This window comes from Saccostrea echinata, unplaced genomic scaffold (assembly GCF_033153115.1).
Source record: "Saccostrea echinata isolate AGI-Se365-2 ecotype Australia unplaced genomic scaffold, CSIRO_AGI_Sech_v1 ptg000030l, whole genome shotgun sequence".
Lineage (NCBI taxonomy): Eukaryota > Metazoa > Mollusca > Bivalvia > Ostreida > Ostreidae > Saccostrea > Saccostrea echinata.
The window spans coordinates 25,365,184-25,382,489 of NW_026889779.1; the positions used below are offsets into that span (position 1 = coordinate 25,365,184).

Sequence of the window (17,306 nt, forward strand, 5' to 3'; positions counted from 1 at the left end):
TTGTAGAGATTTTACTTTATATAAGTATATTTTAATGTTAGACGAAATATCCAGGAAAATTTTGGTATAATTGAAATTTAATTTTTCATCTTCATGTTTGTCACACTATAGGCTTATCGCTCGTCATGTTCACCCATCTCCTTAGTCATGGATTGTGAAGTAACCAATAGTTTTTCGGGATTGAATACAGGGAAGATTTTAAAATTAGACATACCGGAAGTTTATATTGTTGCGATGTGGGGGTTCCGGAGATAAAATGTTTTGCAGAACTTATTAGATGTCAATAAAATGTCCTTTCCAGATATTCACACTTGTATTCAGGTATTGTCCAAACATAGATAACTACCTTTTTAGGCATCGATGTGTTAATTATTTTAGAAATTATTTAATTGACCCGAATTTCCTTTATAATCTCTCCATATCTTTAATTCTTTATGCAAGAATCAGTCCAGTACAATCAGTACATTTAGCTACGTAGCTTAAATTACCTACCGTAGCTTTATTTACCTACCTCAGGTAGCTTTATTTAACTATTTCAAAGCAACTTTTCACAATTTTGCTTTTTATTTTAAAAAGACAAAAAGTCGCAAGAAAATGTCTGCTAAAATTTATTCTAGGTATTATTTAAAAAGCATTCTAAAACAGAGATAGATTTAACATGGCTGCGTTTGAACACTTTTAAGGAAAATATGTATTTCCATTGTTTGAGTAACTGCACACCACCTTGTGTGCGATGTAGCGTGGAAAAGTATATGATTTACTTCACATTGTGCTCAAGATCTAGTAAATGAAAGATGCCTACAGATTTCTCAAATCTGCGAAATAAATTCCTTTAATGATGCTTTATAACTTTAGCTTGGTCAAATAAGGTGTTCCGGTGCATAATTTGTAGGTAAAAAAGACGAAAATTCCTATTTTAAACTGTCAATTTCAAGGAAGGATTAAGAAAACCAATTATGAATATAGGAGTATTTTGCATATCAGACAAAGGAAATGTATCCAGATTGCCTTCAGTCTCTCAGAAAATGTTAATTTGTATGTTCTCAGTGTCTTCTTTAAAATACTTTTAAATTGAATATAGGTTTCAGGATTACTTTTCACATGGTTTCAAATTGAATTCCACAAAAATATTTTTTTTTTCTACATAATTCTATTAGAGCCGTAAAGTACGGGAAAAAGAAAGTTTAAATTGATTATGATGTCATAATGGATCTAGCACCAAAAAGACAGTCTAAAATCATTTACTAGATCTTGACCTTAACCAAAACTGGTTTTCTTTGTTATTTCACTCAAGAAGTAAGGCCAAAAAAAATAATAGTCTTGTTTCCTGCTACCAGCCTGAAAAAAATAGGGTAGGTAGGTAGGAAAATTATTTTATTTTATATTTTTATTTTATTTTTTTTCCGACAGCATTTTTTGGATATGAACTAATACAAGATAAAAATTAAACATGTCACAGGTCAATATTGTCTTTTAAAGTTGAATTTCATGTCTTTTTATGCACAACTCAAGTGGTATTTTATGAAAGTCCATATTTAAAACAAGAATTTCATGAAATGCTTGTTTTGTGTTAACACAGAAACTGATTTCGGTGACAGAACGATAAAATTCCAGAAATTCCCGATTATTTTTCTTCCAAAACTTAAAAAAAACTTTAGGGTCGGGTGCAAAAAAATAGGGTAGGTCGGGTAGCAGGAAACAAGACTTTTATTTTTTTTGGCCTAACTGTTAGGTCACAAATTAACTGTTGTATATTGCCCCAAAACTTTTAGAACTTTGATTGCAATTGTGCAGAAAAAGACACATCTCCAAGAGTGATTTTTTCATGAATTGTTTTCATATGAGTTCAAAGTTGAAAATTGTCACTGCATCAAAGTGCAATTTTCTGCACTTTCTGGGAAAAATGCTAATTTAAGAAATAAGTTTGATTTAGTAGCTAAATAAAGCTACTTCAGGTAGGTAAATAAAGCTATGTAGGTAATTCAAGCTACATAGCTAAATCTAGTGATTGTACCAGACCTGAGAATGTTTCATCTAAAGGTTTCATCATATATTTTAAAAACAAAAAGAAGATTTTGTGTTGCATATGATAATACATCATTTGAGTTCATTAAACAATCATGTATCATTAACAAAACACAGCAGTAGACTGCTACTATATATGTGCTAATTTTATATTTTGTGTTATAGTTGACAGCAGAAAATGAAAAACTGAAAAAGAAATGCTGGAAATTGAAAGTTCAGAAAGACGACATTCAATTAGAACTGTCAAATCTAAAGCAGAAGCTGCAGAGGGAAGAACTGTTAAAGAATTACGTCACAACAAGAGAGTAAGGGGTTGTTTTTCCCAAAGAATATGTTGAGATTCTGGATTTCTTAAAATAATGATTGGTATTTATTTTTGTTTCCTGCAACCACCGCTTGCATTGACAAATAAAAGTAACCCAGTAAACCAAAGCCATATGCCCTAGAACACATAATGGGGTGGAAAATAATTGCCAAGAGCATTTCCAGCTGCAATGATAGTTGTTTTTTTTTTCTAAATTGAAAAAAGTTTAACAAGTCCCCATAAAAAAGGTAATAACTGCCAAATTTAAAAAACTCTCGTTTTGGTGGTGGTGAGGGAGAGAGGGTAGCAGCACCAGTTAAGGACTGATTGTTTATTTTCAGTGTTTTGAGGACAGATTATTTCCAAAAACTGCCAGCTCCCCACTCAAACCCAACCCTTGAAGGAAATGATGTCTCCTAACGTTACCCTTGTATGCTTGTCCCTCTAACTATTTGAACCACTAGTATGAGATTTTCAAGATTTTTCTTCTTTTTAATAAAAAATTAAATTTTTTTTTAATCAAGATGGTACATTGGAGTCATTTACAACTCAAGTGTGGAGATGAAGCTCATTTTATAGATAACAAGTTTCCCATAGGGCTGTGTCAATATATCGAATGTTCAATACGTATCGATATTCAGGAATGTATCGTATTAAAAAAATAACTTCCAATACGTATCGGACAGGCAGTTTTCCTTATAATTCTGTAAAAAAGTTGGTAATTTCAGTTACCAAAGATTATTTTTAAATGTTTTGAATTAAAACTGGTCAGTAATGAAATAAACATTAAGGAGATAGACATCTTAAATAGCTATTACAAAATACATAGACAACTATATTTTAAGAGCCATTCTCTGTAATGACTTTAACTTTTATATAGGAACTGTGGCACGCATAGTCTCAGAATTTCTCCAAACTCTCTATGATAAAAGTCTTTGATACCGTAAACTCAAATCAGGCAAAAATTGGTTGCTACGTGTCATGGTTACCATAGCAACATGTCCTAAATTTTGAAAAATGGCATTTTTCAACATGTTCAGAGTCCCACAGTTAACGTTTGCAGCAAAGCAAACAAGTGGCAATGATTGTTTCTGAAAGTTGAAGGCCTGATGTCTTAAATGCATGATAAACATGTTTGGTAAATCAACTATTACATACGTTACTATGGAAACAAAGTATTCAAAAGTAATAATTTTGTTCAGTTAATTTTATAAAGTCATACACTTAAGAATAAAAACAATTATAGGTTGAAATGCAAGCAAATAATAGACAGGAGATCCTTGTAACGTATACCAAGGACGAAATATGATATTTCTAATAAGTTGGCAATGGTTGCCATGGTTTTAATACCACAAAGGGATTTTATATTTACTCTCTTAGTATTTTAATCTTATCCTATCTTTTTACAAAGCATATTTCTATATAACTGATGATCAATTTTTAAAGGTGTTGGTGTGACCCTAATTTTCACATTTCAAAAAATTCAAATTTGGTTCTTTAAATAGAGCGTTGCTATGGAAATTAGCCGAAAAAATATGCATAAAAATCTGAAAAATATTCTGTTTCCTTGGATATGTACCCTTGTATGTAGATTCCCAAAACTTTTATGATTGATATATATGAACAACTAACCTGACTTTCAATTTTGACTACCAACCAACCTCTAACTGGATGCAAAAAGCTGGCACATAGGATTTAATTTTGAAATAAAATTAACGAAATTGAACATTTTCCCTTCTTGGTAACCATAGCAACAGTGTTGTATTTTTCAACAAACTTTATCAATATATGATATTCAACTTTAGTTCTACCAGATAAGTACTATTCAAGGTGAGTCAAATCATATGTTCCTTGATTAAAAGGTAAGTAAATTCCTAAGGCAGTAAGAAAATATCACTTTAAACAACAGGTACGTTGTTTCCATGGTTACACTGCAAAGTAACAATTAATCCCAATTTTTCTTATGTTGTCGGTGTTGCAAGGTCCTAAGGATGTATATGTGCCAGTCATGAATTTTATTGTTTTACCTCAAGATAGTAGCATTAACCCAATCTTAGCAACGAATTTTGCATCATTACACTGTGTTACCATGGCAACCATGAAAGTTATTTTTAGAATAATATTGCCAATACCTTATTACTTAAGGACAAATATTTTTATCGTTTTTCTTCAATTGTTGATTGAGTTTGATCATGTAACATCTATCATTAGTGAATATTGAGCGTTTTTCAGCATTTTTTCAGCATCTTAAATGTATTCCAAATGTACCCATGGTTACCACCTACTTAGAGATAAATTCTAAATAGTTTCTTTACAGCATAAGTTGCAACAAGGTGTCATGTTTTTGTGATAATAGTTTGTTTGTTTTTCTTAGTCTTTATTAAGACTTAATAAAGATTCAAAGTAGCTGAAAATCTCAATTTTTTCAACTTTTCTGCCTGTTACCATGGCAACCAAGACACATAGCAACGAAATTTTATTTGATATATGTTTCTGGTGTTAAGTTGTAATAATGGGCAAAATTTCATCAAAATCGGTGACCATGCGTGGCAGAGAAGTTTAAGTGGTTACAGAGAATCGCTATTAACATGTTATGTTAGACTCACCCAGTTTTTATCAAATTTATACATTAAATGTCATTTACAAGACATTTTTGAAAGACTAAATAAATCATTTAATTTCTTTAAAATAATTGATTCTGATTGGATAAAAAATTCTTTTGATAACTGCATCAATAGAATTTGGAGTTCGCTTGCACTCAGCAGCCGGAACTACTTTGCCTGTCTTTACATGTGTATTTCCCGCTTCCAGAAGTTCATGAAGGAACAATTGAATACCTTTTCTCTAATAGATATATTCCTGAATTTCGAAACTTGTCCGTTACGTTCCTGACTTATTGTCTACTTTCGTTTCTTTTTGAATTATCCCCCTTTGCTAAACAAATCAGATCGTCTGCATGACAACAATACAGTAATGGGAAAGAAAGAAAGAAATCAGCATACCTATGTTAAATGTTTGACTTTGAGATAACTGGTATGAACAATAGAACTGTGAAGAAATGTTTTTATGCTACCAAAGCGGGGAAATGCCGTTAATCTGTTAATTCTTAGGAATCGAATGTTCGAGAAAAACGACACGGCATGAAGGGCGCTGCATGAATGAGGACGGAATTCTTTCAATGTTAAACAGTAGGCAACAGACTCTTTCAGATTTTACAGCATGGACAGGCTGTGATACATATTTATATGTTCGGTTTGAAATTCAGATGAAGAGATGCGCAAATGAAATTCAAAATTTCTGTGACCTATAGAAAGAGTTGTTAGGATATCTGAGTAGCATCCCTTGAAATTTACGAACCGGGGAAAATATACCCATTGGGATATAGCAAAAAATTAATAACACAACAGGTAAGTTTTTTGTGTTAAAGAACTGTTAATTATTGTTAGAAAAGGCTGGTAGTGACACGACAATATTTGAGAACGTTGTTTCTTCGTTAGGCCTATAGCCATTTTGAATTTCAGCAACATTGTTGTGATATATTCCTACGCACTGTTTTTGATGCGTAAATTTTATAGTAAACTGAGGGAAAGTTTCATTTTATTATTTTAAAATCATAATTAAATGATAAGAAATGAATGTAATATTTTTTTCTTTGACCGACGTATCAAAGAAAAAATTTGGACAGAAAACGTTTTCATCAATGCGCTACGCGCATTGATGACGTTTTCCGTCCAAATTTTTTCTTTGATACGTCGGTCAAAGAAAAAAATATTACATTCATTTCTTAAATAATCCAATATATCGCATATCACTTTATAAAATATCGTATCATATCGAAATATTTTGCTCAATACACAGCCCTAGTTTTCCATCATCAAATTTTCATTTTCTTCCATTTTTTTATTGACCTATTTTGATGTACCATTGTATCACAACATTAGACTTTGCCATTTCATGCTCAGTCCATTTGATTATTTAAATTTCTCATTAAAATGAGAACATTCATCAATATAATTGTGTATTTTGTGAATAGATTGAATTTTTTTTTCTTTGAAGAAATTAATTAACTTTGATTCATAATCATTACTTTTCATGACCATTGATGCTAAAAAAAAAAAAATTGTAGTTCTTCAACACAAACAGAAGGAAACAGAGTGTGGCAGCCAGCAGTGGCTGTGAAGAAGAAGGAGGACCCCTCATTTAAAGCAGATGTGGAACAGACAAACAAGTATGAATTGATCATGACACATATCAATTGAATTCTCTCTCTCTCTTTCTCTCTCGTGCATGTTGCCTGTATATGTACATGTATAATGTTAGAAAAATTCCATCAAGCAGGACTAAAGACATTGTTGCATGCCACGGGATTTGTGTCTCTTCTATTTCCACAAACCTGTGGCTGTCTACTAAAACATTTGCTCATTCTCATAAATATTAATGATATACAATATATCAATGGAATAATGATCCAACACTTCAAGTCAGAAACTTTTGTCCAGTGAAAATGATAGGCCAGTCTTACATTTGAATGTAACCATAAACACGAGCCATACATTCAACTTCAGTTTGAATTTCATTGTCTAAACGAGTGACGCTGTTCAGCATATTCACAAATAATCTGCAAACAAAACCCTGTCTTTTAATGTTGAGCTTTGTTTTTACTCACCTTTGTTCTTCAGAATCTATCATATTTTTACCAATAAATCACCAAACATAGCAGACATGATTCTATTATGGGTATCTCCATGTAAATGTGCCCAAAATTGCCACAGAGTGATTACATATGTCAAGATAAATCTGGTATCACTTAATAAACACTAGTATTTAGTGAGGCATTCATGAGAATGAACAAATTGCCATTTGTTTGTGGAAATATAATAGAAACAAAACCTGTGGTATGCGATGATAGACTAAAAATAAGTTAGAATACCCAAGTTCTGTAGAAAATTGTATTTGAAAGTAGAGTTTATTTGGGTGACTCTTGTTAGAGATGTCAATTTTTTTATAATCTGTTCTTGAAATTTTAAAATCAATTGAATGTGTAGTGCCACAAAAATATTATTTTCATAAATTTATTAATATGAACAAGAACAATATATGTACCAATTTTATTGTAATACAATGTATATTCAGAATTTAATGCAATGTTGACAGTACACTCTTTAGCACAATCTTATATTATTGTTATATATACAATAATACTATTATATATATTTATTAATATTTTCACATACATTTTGTTCTTTTAAGGCTCTTGTCTCTACATAATCAGATGATGAGAAGATATGAAAAGGAAGTAAAGATGAATATGCTGCATGTAGAAACCATAACAGATCTGAATGTAAGATCAGGCTACATAGAGTATGCCATTGTTACAGTAAACTTAATACTTAGTGAACATGTGTTTAATAATAAAGATTACCGTAATTATATACACAGGTACAATTGCAATGTATGTTTAACAGATGTTAAACACATGTTCTGAAACATATGTTTGCCATAAAAAACGAGCAACATATGTTCAACATATGTTTTGAGTCTGCTTTATTTTTCAACATATATTTCAAACATATGTTCAACATATTTTTTAAACATATGTTCAACATACTGTCGAAAATTCATATGGTCAACATATGTTCAACTTATGTTCTCGAAACATATGTTGAACATACGTTGCAATTTTACCTGTGTACAATGTGGCAGTAAGCAGGAAGGGTTTGCTAGAATCAACTTGTCTGTATGTACTAGGGATGCGTGATTTTATCGATATACCGGTATATCGCGATTTTTCATTGCGTGATACGTATCGTGATACGGAGACTAAAATACCGGTATTTGGTACATAACTATAAATTCCAAAAATTATTCATGTATTTGTTCAAAGTATTGAATGACAATCATAGGAAGTGTAAAAAAAAAAGTGAAAACAGTTAAACAACGGCATCAAAATATGCTATATACTAAATAAATGAAAATTAAAAATGTAAAGTTATGTTTATATGGCATATTTTTAAGAAATATGATGAAAAATTATTTTAAATTGTAGTAAAAATTGTGTGTAAAAATCGTGATATTTTTAGGAAAAAATCGTGATATATCACGATACGAAATTTTTGCCGATACCCATCCCTAGTATGTACGTCCAATTGTCCATGCATCTATGTATGAAACACAAATCTCAGAACTGTATTTAAGGTGTCACACCAGTATTTCTCTCCAAAACTGGACAAAGCAAAATAATTCATTTCCACAGGAAACAGGAGCTCATGATTTTGTTCTTACCTTTCAGATTTTACAAGAGTTATGAACATAATAATCTTGTCTTGTTGATTGTTTGGTATTTATTTTAAGGAGTGGAGGTTACATCCTGCATGTGACTTTTAATCACGTCTTTTATTTCAATAACAATAATAAACTTAATTGTTTTCTGGATTACTTTGTGATATTTGGTACAGTTAAACTAGTTTAAATTTAACTTGTGAAATGTCACTGAGAACACAGATATAGCAAAGTTTTTTAGGATCCTGGGCAAAATTTTTAAAAAATTCTTGTAAAAGTTTACCATTATTACAAACACAGTTGTTATAACAAATTTATGGAAATAACGAATTGATTTTGTGGCCTGTAGAGGTTGAAATTAATGAAATTATTAAAAATCTTAAACTGCCAATACTTTTCTTGTTTTGGTTTGGAGTTACTGCAGGGATAATAGTCCGGTTAAACATCTCTAATTTAAGACACAGATCATTAGCTATCACCTGAAAATCTCAGAATTTTATTTTAGATCAGAATATCAGAACTGGAGCGACTATTGAAAGAAGAAAAAAACACAAGAATGTCCCTAGAACGACAGTTAATGAATCAAAACCCAAAGAAAAAGTCTGTAGAACTGCCAGCATCAACTGAAGAGTTGAAAACAGGTAAGGCATTCACAACTTCTTTGTCTATAAAGAATTTTTATCATTACAGTGAGAACAGTATAATCCAACACCTGTACAATCTGTATCACTGTGAATTCCTACCCTGATTTTCATTCTAATTTTACTATTTTCCATGTTCTTTACACTGTGTTATCCAACAACCTGTCTATTCCAACACAAAATTTGTCTCCCAGTGCGTATCAGATAAGACAGGTTTCACTGTAATTTGTGTGAATTATAAGTAATACTCTGTAAATGGTGATACATACCCGGTATATAAACATTGTATTTACCAAACTGAGTTTGCTTTGTGAATTGATTAACCCCTTTTTATTTTAGGATCTTGTAAGTCTTTATTATACCCCACGCAACAAGTTGCGGGGGGTATAATGTTTTTGACCCGTCCGTCAGTCAGTCAGTCAGTCAGTCAGTGTGTCAGTCAGTCAGTCAGTCAGTCCGTCAGTCCTGTTTTTTTGTCAGCGCAACTCCTCAGAAACCGCTGCACAGAATTTCGTCAAACTTTGCAGATATTTAGGACACAATGTGTAGATGTGCATACTAGCAGGAAATTCCGATTCCTTTATTTTTTCTTGGAATTTCGGCACTTTTCAACTTAGATTTTTGGCCATATCTTGAATATAGAGATGAACAGTTTGTTAGCGCAACTCTTCATAAACCGCTGCACAGAATTTGGTCAAACTTTGCAGATACTTAGGACACAATGTGTATATGTGCATACTACTAGGAAATTCCGATTCCATTATTTTTCTGGGAATTTCGGCTCTTTTCAACTCAGATTTTTGGCCATATCTTGAATATAGAGATGAACAGTTTGTCAGCGCAACTCCTCATATACCGCTGCACAGAATTTGGTCAGACTTTGCAGATATTTAGGACACAATGTTTTGATGTGCATATTACCAGGAAATTCCGATTCCTTTATTTTTTCTGGGAATTTCGGCACTTTTCAACATAAATTTTTGGCCATATCTTGAATATAGAGATGAACAGTTTGTCAGCGCAACTCCTCTTAAAACGCTGCACAGAATTTGGTCAAACCTTGCAGATATTTAGTACACAGTGTGTAGATGTGCATATTACCAGGAAATTTTGATTCCATTATTTTTTTTTGGAATTTCGGCACTTTTCAACTTAGATTTTTGGCCATATCTTGAATATAGAGATGAACAGTTTGTCAGTGCAACTCCTCATAAACCGCTGCACAGAATTTGGTCAGACTTTGCAGATATTTAGGACACAATGTTTTGATGTGCATATTACCAGGAAATTCCGATTCCTTTATTTTTTCTGGGAATTTTGGCACTTTTCAACATAAATTTTTGGCCATATCTTGAATATAGAGATGAACAGTTTGTCAGCGCAACTCCTCTTAAAACGCTGCACAGAATTTGGTCAAACCTTGCAGATATTTAGTACACAGTGTGTAGATGTGCATATTACCAGGAAATTTTGATTCCATTATTTTTCTGGGAATTTCGGCACTTTTCAACTCAGATTTTTGGCCATATCTTGAATATAGAGACGAACAGTTTGTTAGTGCAACTCCTCTTAAACTGTGCAAGGAATTTGGTTAAACTTTGCAGATATTTAGTACACAGTGTGTAGATGTGCATATTACCAGGAAATTCCGATTCCATTATTTTTGCCTTAAGAGTTTTGCCTATTATTGAAGAAACTTTCCAGCTAGGTAATTAGGAAATCCACTGGAATCAGCTTTAAATTTTGTAATTAAATTTTATGTGAAATATTTCATGACCTTAAAAGACCCCTATTGATTTTGAGATCAAAATATTAATGATATAACACACACACACACACACACACCCTCACACACACACAACACACAAAATCTTGGATAGTTCTCAACCCCAACCCCCACCCCTCTCAAATTGGTGCTTTGCCTTAAATCATTTCATAAGTACACTATATAAAAACAAATTCATATGACTACATCATAATTTTGTTTCCATCAATTATTTAAATGTGTAAATTGTCATGTGTTGGACATGGACTTATACTCATTAACAAATCGAAATCACTGAGGAATTTAAATAACAGTTTGTCAGCATAACTCCTGCACTGAATTTCCTGAAACTTTGTAGGTATTTCAGACATAATGTATAGATTTGTATATTACCAAGAAATTTTGATTCCACTATTTATCTAGAAACTTCAGCCCAATTAAATTTGTAACATACAAAGATTTGAATGTCCTTATATGCAAGAAGTTTTGATGTTTTGCAAGTAATGCCCCTTTTTGAATAATTATATTGTGTATTTAAAATGTGTTGCATTGTTGAGTTTTGGGGGAGCGTGGGGTATGTGAGCTTGCTCACTTTTTCTTTCATTTAAATTTTAACTTAGGTTTATAATAATCTTTGTTTATAGGAATGAAAACAAAATATGAAAAAGTAGTCAAGGAATGTGAAAGAATGAAAAGAGAAAATGAGAAACTCAGGACAGAATTGAAGGGACTGGATTTTGTAAGTACATGTAAGCACATAGTCTTTATCCCAGTGTGTACATGACTGACATTGAAACTTATGTTTGATGCATTTTTTATTTATTTAGGGATTCTTTGAAGAAATAGAGGATCTCAAGTTTGGACTAAAGCAAGCAACAAAACTTAACAAGGAGTATGAGAAGACCCTCAGAAAAGTGTGTATTCAGTTTGGTGTACCCTATCCTCATCCTGAGAAATGTTTACAGGACGCTTCTTAGCAGTTAATGGAGGTAGAAGGAATGTGTGACACGAGAGACGTAAATACAGGATTGTCACACTTTTATTGTGATAGATGCTACATAGTCCTTCAAAGTACATTGTATACAATGTTTATATAAGATCATCATCACCCTCACCAACGCAGTCACAGACATTGAATATTTACGGTGCAGATCAAAATAAGACATCATCATTATTTTCACATACAAATTTATTTTATTCAGAGAATGACATTATTTTACTTGCATGTTATGATTTAAGTAGAAAATGAAAAATAAAAGCATGTAAAAATAACATTGAATTTCTCTACATTAAGACTTCCTTTTTGAACAGACTAGCATTCCTGGAGGATGTAGTCAAACTTCCATATCTCTTACTTGGTGGCAGTACTCCTGATAGAATTATACTCCAATATACTAGTACATTTACACCAACATAATAATGTTAATTAACACTGTGGAGAACTTTGAAAGACCACAATCACGTTGACCAGAATATAGGCCACCACGGAGCCTAGACATGCCCCCAACTGTGTGACCCCTCCCAATAAAAACAGGGATTGTTTTCCATCAAGGCGAAACAATACGGCAACACATACCTTGGTATATATAAACAGGCAAGTCTTCCCTATATAACACACCACCTGTAAAACAGTTAAATGAATGTTATACATTTCCCTGCAAGTACTACATGATGCTAAGAAAAAATATTTAAAGAATATATTATTTATTATTTTGCCTCGCATAAAGCTACTTACCATAAGAAATGACCCAGCTAGTGAACCCGCAAGTGGTGGACTGGGACTCATTCCCGCCAAAACTATGAGATAGACAGAGAAAATTGAGCCAGCTAAAGCAGTAGATAAAAGGGACCGAAAGGATTTGGCTGGAAGAAAGAAAGCCAAAGTAGGCGCCAAAGGATTTGCTATATTTTCTAGTATGGCTGCCAAATGGTAAGCGTCAGTCCCGTAAGGTAAGGCGGAATACGTGCTAATGGAAGGTAGAAATCCGTTTGCTAGGAAACTGACCCAAATAATAACAGCTAACCACACAACTTTGGTTGTCTTTGACATGCTATGCTCATGTTTCTGAATAAGCACAGTAGTGTCTGCATGACCATTTGCCGAGTCTTTCTTTTCCTGCAATTGGCAAGATGTCGAGATAGATTTTGCCGAATTGTCTGTAAGACTTAATCGCTCGCTCTTGCAGAAAGGGGCATATCTGAGTAAAGAAAATGATATGCCACAGATTATCATCATGGTTGCTAACGCCAAAAAGAAATCTCGTACGGGAAAATTTGGAGAAGAGGAAACTTGTTCTGTGTGAAAGATTGTAATATTTATTGTTATATTGACAGTTGATACATTCCTACACTCGGTATTTCCAACGCCCTGACCGAGAGCTATCACTGCTGGTACAAGTGCACTTAAACCTTCCCCAATGTATAACCCTGTCATATAGTCTGGCTTCAGTAGGGCCATGAATGGTAGAAATATAACTGTAGATGTACAGTCACAAAGACCAAGAAGAAAAACGAAAATAAACAACGCCACACTGTGTTCCTCTCCTCCTACTGCTGATGTTTTCTGCCACAGGAAAGCCGACGAGATACATGACGCAGTGCCTACAATGATGATGACGTAGGTTACGAAGGTCTCGTTAAGCCACTTTGGTCTCACTTTGTTAAGGATGAGGACAGCAGTAGGACCGATGTTGGCTATCTGGCCTATAATGGATAGGTATGATGACAATTTCCATTGCTCGGGAACGAAGTTAACAATGGTCGGCAGCTCTACCCAGACTCCATTAATTGTGAGCCACGACCCCAGTCCAAACAGAATTGTCAAACAAAACACAGGAAAGTTAACGTCAAACGACTTAAAATAAGATTTCACTTTGTCAATCGCCATTCCTCATTTTGTAACAATTTAACTACGGAGCGCCAAATTTAATCAACATCAATTGTCAAGACATGAAGTGTACATTTTTGAAGTACTGCAGTAAATATTTTATATACCTTTCTCTATACACAACGTCTTTTTGTATCCCCCCGTAATCGAAGATTCGGGGGCATATAGTTTTTTCCCTGTCCGTCCGTCTGTCTGTTTGTCCGCAAAAACTTTAACCTTGCCCATGATTTTGATTGGGTTGAGGTATGGCTTTCATATTTCACATGTGTATATTCTTTGTGACAAGACTTACAAGTATCTTTGGGTACCAACATATTTGACCTCTACATACATGTATATTTAAGGAGGGTGTGCCTTTTTTTCTTTTGTGTGTGTGAGGGTGTGTGTGTGTGTGTGAAGTGATAGCCAATCTTGAAACGCATGCTAATTTGCATAAACGGTGAAGTTCTAATGCTTTATATTTAAGTCTTTTTACAGTACCCAGTTCGTCCTGGCTTCCCGATGCTACTGAATCGAGAAATCACGATGTCATGACGAAGATCTTACCCAAAATTTCAAGAAAATTAAAACACTTGGTGACAATTGTAATATGTACCGGTAAATGTAAATATTTGCAAACTGCACCCTTTATAGAATTAATCTGAATATACGATATTTATGCTTTATAATATTCGATCGACTCCAAGATGGATTCATATATTAATTAGATGTCAATTTGGTGTTCCATACCTAGTATTCTTACTTGTACAGGTAGTGTGATGAAGTAACTGTTGATTTAAGATAAAGGCCAATGATAACAAATTGTCGATCAGTGCTTGCATAAATTTTCTCAGATCAAAAAACCTATATACTCAGTTATGTGTGTTTATGTTGAAAATATTCCTTGTTTATCAAAATGTGTTCTATTGTTTTTGATTCCTATGGCTCTAAAATGAAATTCTTACGCCGAGTCCCCACCCACCCACCCCCACCAAACACACACACACTCGTGGTTTGCCCTTTACTTTCAAAGTCCCTGCTAAGTGCTTGAAAAAATGGCTTTCAAACACCTCTGGCATGTAATGAGCTAAAAAGAAAAAAAACATAATTTAAGATTTTAGTATTAGAATATCACTGACTTTTTAGAATAAAACTGCATCAAATAAGAATTTGGTAATTGTACAGAAAGCCTTATCTTTTGGTGTGTCGCCGATCCTTGACATCTGACAGATATGATATAATCTAAGTTCCTCATCGTCAATGGATTTCATTCCTAGAGTTTTTCTTCTAACTGTTTTAACTCGATATGGAGTTATTTGCAACCAGCACAATCACAAGAGGTTCCTCTTTGATCCGACATCCGTTCCGAGTACGCCCGACCCAACGTTTCTGACGGCCGAGTTGAAGTATCTACATGAGCAGCTTCATGATCTCAGTGACAAGAACATAGAACTAACGGTACGTAACTCGTTGCTCTCTTCGGAGCTGCAGCACCAAAAAGACTTCGTACAGACCTTGAAGACTAATATAACGAAATTAGAATCAACGTACAGTAAAGAGAAAGTTGTCTTGAATGATAAGATTCATGAATTGCAAACCAAGGTGAACGAGTCTAATTCTCTTGCGATACAGCTGACAAACAATTTAACCAGTTGTGCCTTGCAAAGAAGACAACTTGAAGAAGCTGTAAATATATCCAGTACTAAAATAAACTTACTGGAGAAACAGCTGAACGACTCGCTGGTAAACCAAAGCCATGATGCACGGGTGGTAGAACTACAACTTAATATCTCACGCATCCAGCATGATTGTGCTCACCAAAACATAACTTCTGTTGACAAAATAAATCTTTTACAAGCACAACTGAACAGGTCGACTTCGCTTATTGGAAAGCTGGAGGCGAACTTGACCACATGTACCAAAAGCAACGATCAGACAGAAGCAGCACTAAACGTTTCTCGCGAGAGAAATCAGCTTCTAGAGACACAGTTGAATGGCACTAGAAAGGAGTTAAACATTCGCAACAGTGATTTAGATCAGTGTCAGCGAACGGCATTGGGTAAAAATAACATCCATACGAATAATTCATGTAGATACCGAATAATGTTTTCATTTGATACTGTACATGTATATGATTATTGTTGCATATGTTTTGTTTTAAAGCCATGTCTTCGAATATTGCCAATTTGCAGTCGCTTTCCAATGGTTCAACACTTTGTCCTAACTATGAAGGTATAATTGTACTTTTTAATAAACGATAATTTCTTGTGGAAATGCTGATATTTTAACTTATCTGGAAAAAATTCAGTTGAATATTTTTATCAAAACGTGACTGTCGTATACATGCAATTTTTCCTCGATTTTCTGCTTCAGTTTTAGAAAAGCCTTTTAATTGCCAAGTCTCCGGGACACTTTTATATTTCCTTATAATCATTGTATCATACATTTTATTCCGTTTTTGTTTTCCTTTCAAACCAAATTCAGGCCCGTAGCAACGGTTTCAAAAGGAGGAGGGTGAACCTCTTTAAAAAAAAATCTGACAACCAAAAAAAAAAAAGAAAGAAAGAAAAAGAAAAGAAAAAAACCTTAACTGACCAAAAAAGTGAGGGGGCCAACTTCCCAAAATAAACTGACAAGCAAAAAAGGGGGTCTTTAACTATCCAAATCCTGGAATTATCCAGTCCAGTACTCGACCTTACTGCAGCAAAAAGGGGGCAACCAGCATATAAAGGAAAATTTACAATAGCAAAATAATACACTCAGAAAAGTGGGGGGGGGGGGCCTCCCCCTGCTTTCTACGGGCCTGAATTTTATCTTTTCTTTTATGACAGTCTGTGGTTTGGACTTGGTGTTTCTTGTGGATGAGTCCGGTAGTGTTGGGACTGACCATTTTCAAATGTTAAAGGACTTCATCTTTAAGATCATCCAATTCCTGAATATTGATCCACATACCGATCAAGTTGGGGTGGTGACTTACTCAACCACACCTCAGTTGGAGTTCTATCTCGATACCTACCCTCAACAACTCTACCTGTATGAAGCTGTTCAGAATATATCGTTTAACCACCCAGGCCTTACCCTGACATCACGCGGCCTTCGATTCGTAAGGGAAAATCTATTTAACGGCACTAATGGTGACCGAACCGGGCATCCAAACGTGTTAGTCCTCTTGACCGATGGCACTCCGATTTTGCCTTCTCATGCCAGTCTGGAAGCTGAAAAACTCAAAAATCAGAGCGTTGACATTTTTGTAATAGGTATTTCGAAAGAATTCAACAGACAGATTAATCTTGACATTGCGACAGATTCTAGCCATGTTCAAAGTATTGCTGATTTCGGAAGTCTTGATAATCCCACACTTGTCCGGGATTTCGTGAGAAAGCTTATGAAAGTCTGCACAAATATAAAGAGCTAATCCTTGTGAAA

The 17,306-nt window shown here is 33.9% G+C and overlaps 3 protein-coding genes across 3 annotated transcripts; 2 read left to right on the forward strand and 1 right to left on the reverse strand.

Moving 5' to 3' along the window:
• Positions 1 to 230: 230 nt before the first annotated feature.
• LOC133197601 (centrosomal protein of 290 kDa-like) lies at positions 231 to 12,239 on the forward strand. The gene is made up of 7 exons (XM_061333708.1): positions 231 to 321; positions 2,191 to 2,330; positions 6,456 to 6,557; positions 7,580 to 7,670; positions 9,114 to 9,249; positions 11,659 to 11,753; positions 11,842 to 12,239. The coding sequence occupies exons 1-7, from the start codon at positions 289 to 291 to the stop codon at positions 11,989 to 11,991; spliced, it is 747 nt and encodes a 248-aa protein (XP_061189692.1). The 5' UTR covers positions 231 to 288; the 3' UTR covers positions 11,992 to 12,239.
• LOC133197595 (solute carrier family 52, riboflavin transporter, member 3-B-like) lies at positions 12,223 to 13,983 on the reverse strand. The gene is made up of 2 exons (XM_061333702.1): positions 12,750 to 13,983; positions 12,223 to 12,635 (listed from the first exon to the last, which is right to left on the reverse strand). Exons 1-2 carry the CDS (start codon positions 13,899 to 13,901, stop codon positions 12,441 to 12,443), a joined length of 1,347 nt encoding a protein of 448 aa, XP_061189686.1. The 5' UTR covers positions 13,902 to 13,983; the 3' UTR covers positions 12,223 to 12,440.
• Positions 13,984 to 15,086: 1,103 nt separating this feature from the next.
• Positions 15,087 to 17,295, forward strand: LOC133196978 (uncharacterized). The gene is made up of 3 exons (XM_061332821.1): positions 15,087 to 15,939; positions 16,044 to 16,112; positions 16,712 to 17,295. Exons 1-3 carry the CDS (start codon positions 15,141 to 15,143, stop codon positions 17,293 to 17,295), a joined length of 1,452 nt encoding a protein of 483 aa, XP_061188805.1. The 5' UTR covers positions 15,087 to 15,140.
• The last annotated feature ends 11 nt before the right edge of the window (positions 17,296 to 17,306 follow it).

What these genes read in the sequence shown, in the direction of transcription:
- LOC133197601 (XM_061333708.1), top strand. Translation starts at nt 289, where the DNA reads ATGTCCTTTCCAGATATTCACACTTGTATTCAG. An exon ending in AATTACGTCACAACAAGAGA is followed by an intron (nt 2,331 to 6,455) that starts GTAAGGGGTTGT and finishes AAAAAATTGTAG; the next exon opens with TTCTTCAACACAAACAGAAG. An exon ending in AACTGAAGAGTTGAAAACAG is followed by an intron (nt 9,250 to 11,658) that starts GTAAGGCATTCA and finishes CTTTGTTTATAG; the next exon opens with GAATGAAAACAAAATATGAA.
- LOC133197595 (XM_061333702.1), bottom strand. Translation starts at nt 13,901, where the DNA reads ATGGCGATTGACAAAGTGAAATCTTATTTTAAGTCGTTTGACGTTAAC. An exon ending in TAGCTGGGTCATTTCTTATG is followed by an intron (nt 12,636 to 12,749) that starts GTAAGTAGCTTT and finishes ACTGTTTTACAG; the next exon opens with GTGGTGTGTTATATAGGGAA.
- LOC133196978 (XM_061332821.1), top strand. Translation starts at nt 15,141, where the DNA reads ATGGATTTCATTCCTAGAGTTTTTCTTCTAACTGTTTTAACTCGATAT. An exon ending in GTGTCAGCGAACGGCATTGG is followed by an intron (nt 15,940 to 16,043) that starts GTAAAAATAACA and finishes TTTGTTTTAAAG; the next exon opens with CCATGTCTTCGAATATTGCC. An exon ending in ACTTTGTCCTAACTATGAAG is followed by an intron (nt 16,113 to 16,711) that starts GTATAATTGTAC and finishes CTTTTATGACAG; the next exon opens with TCTGTGGTTTGGACTTGGTG.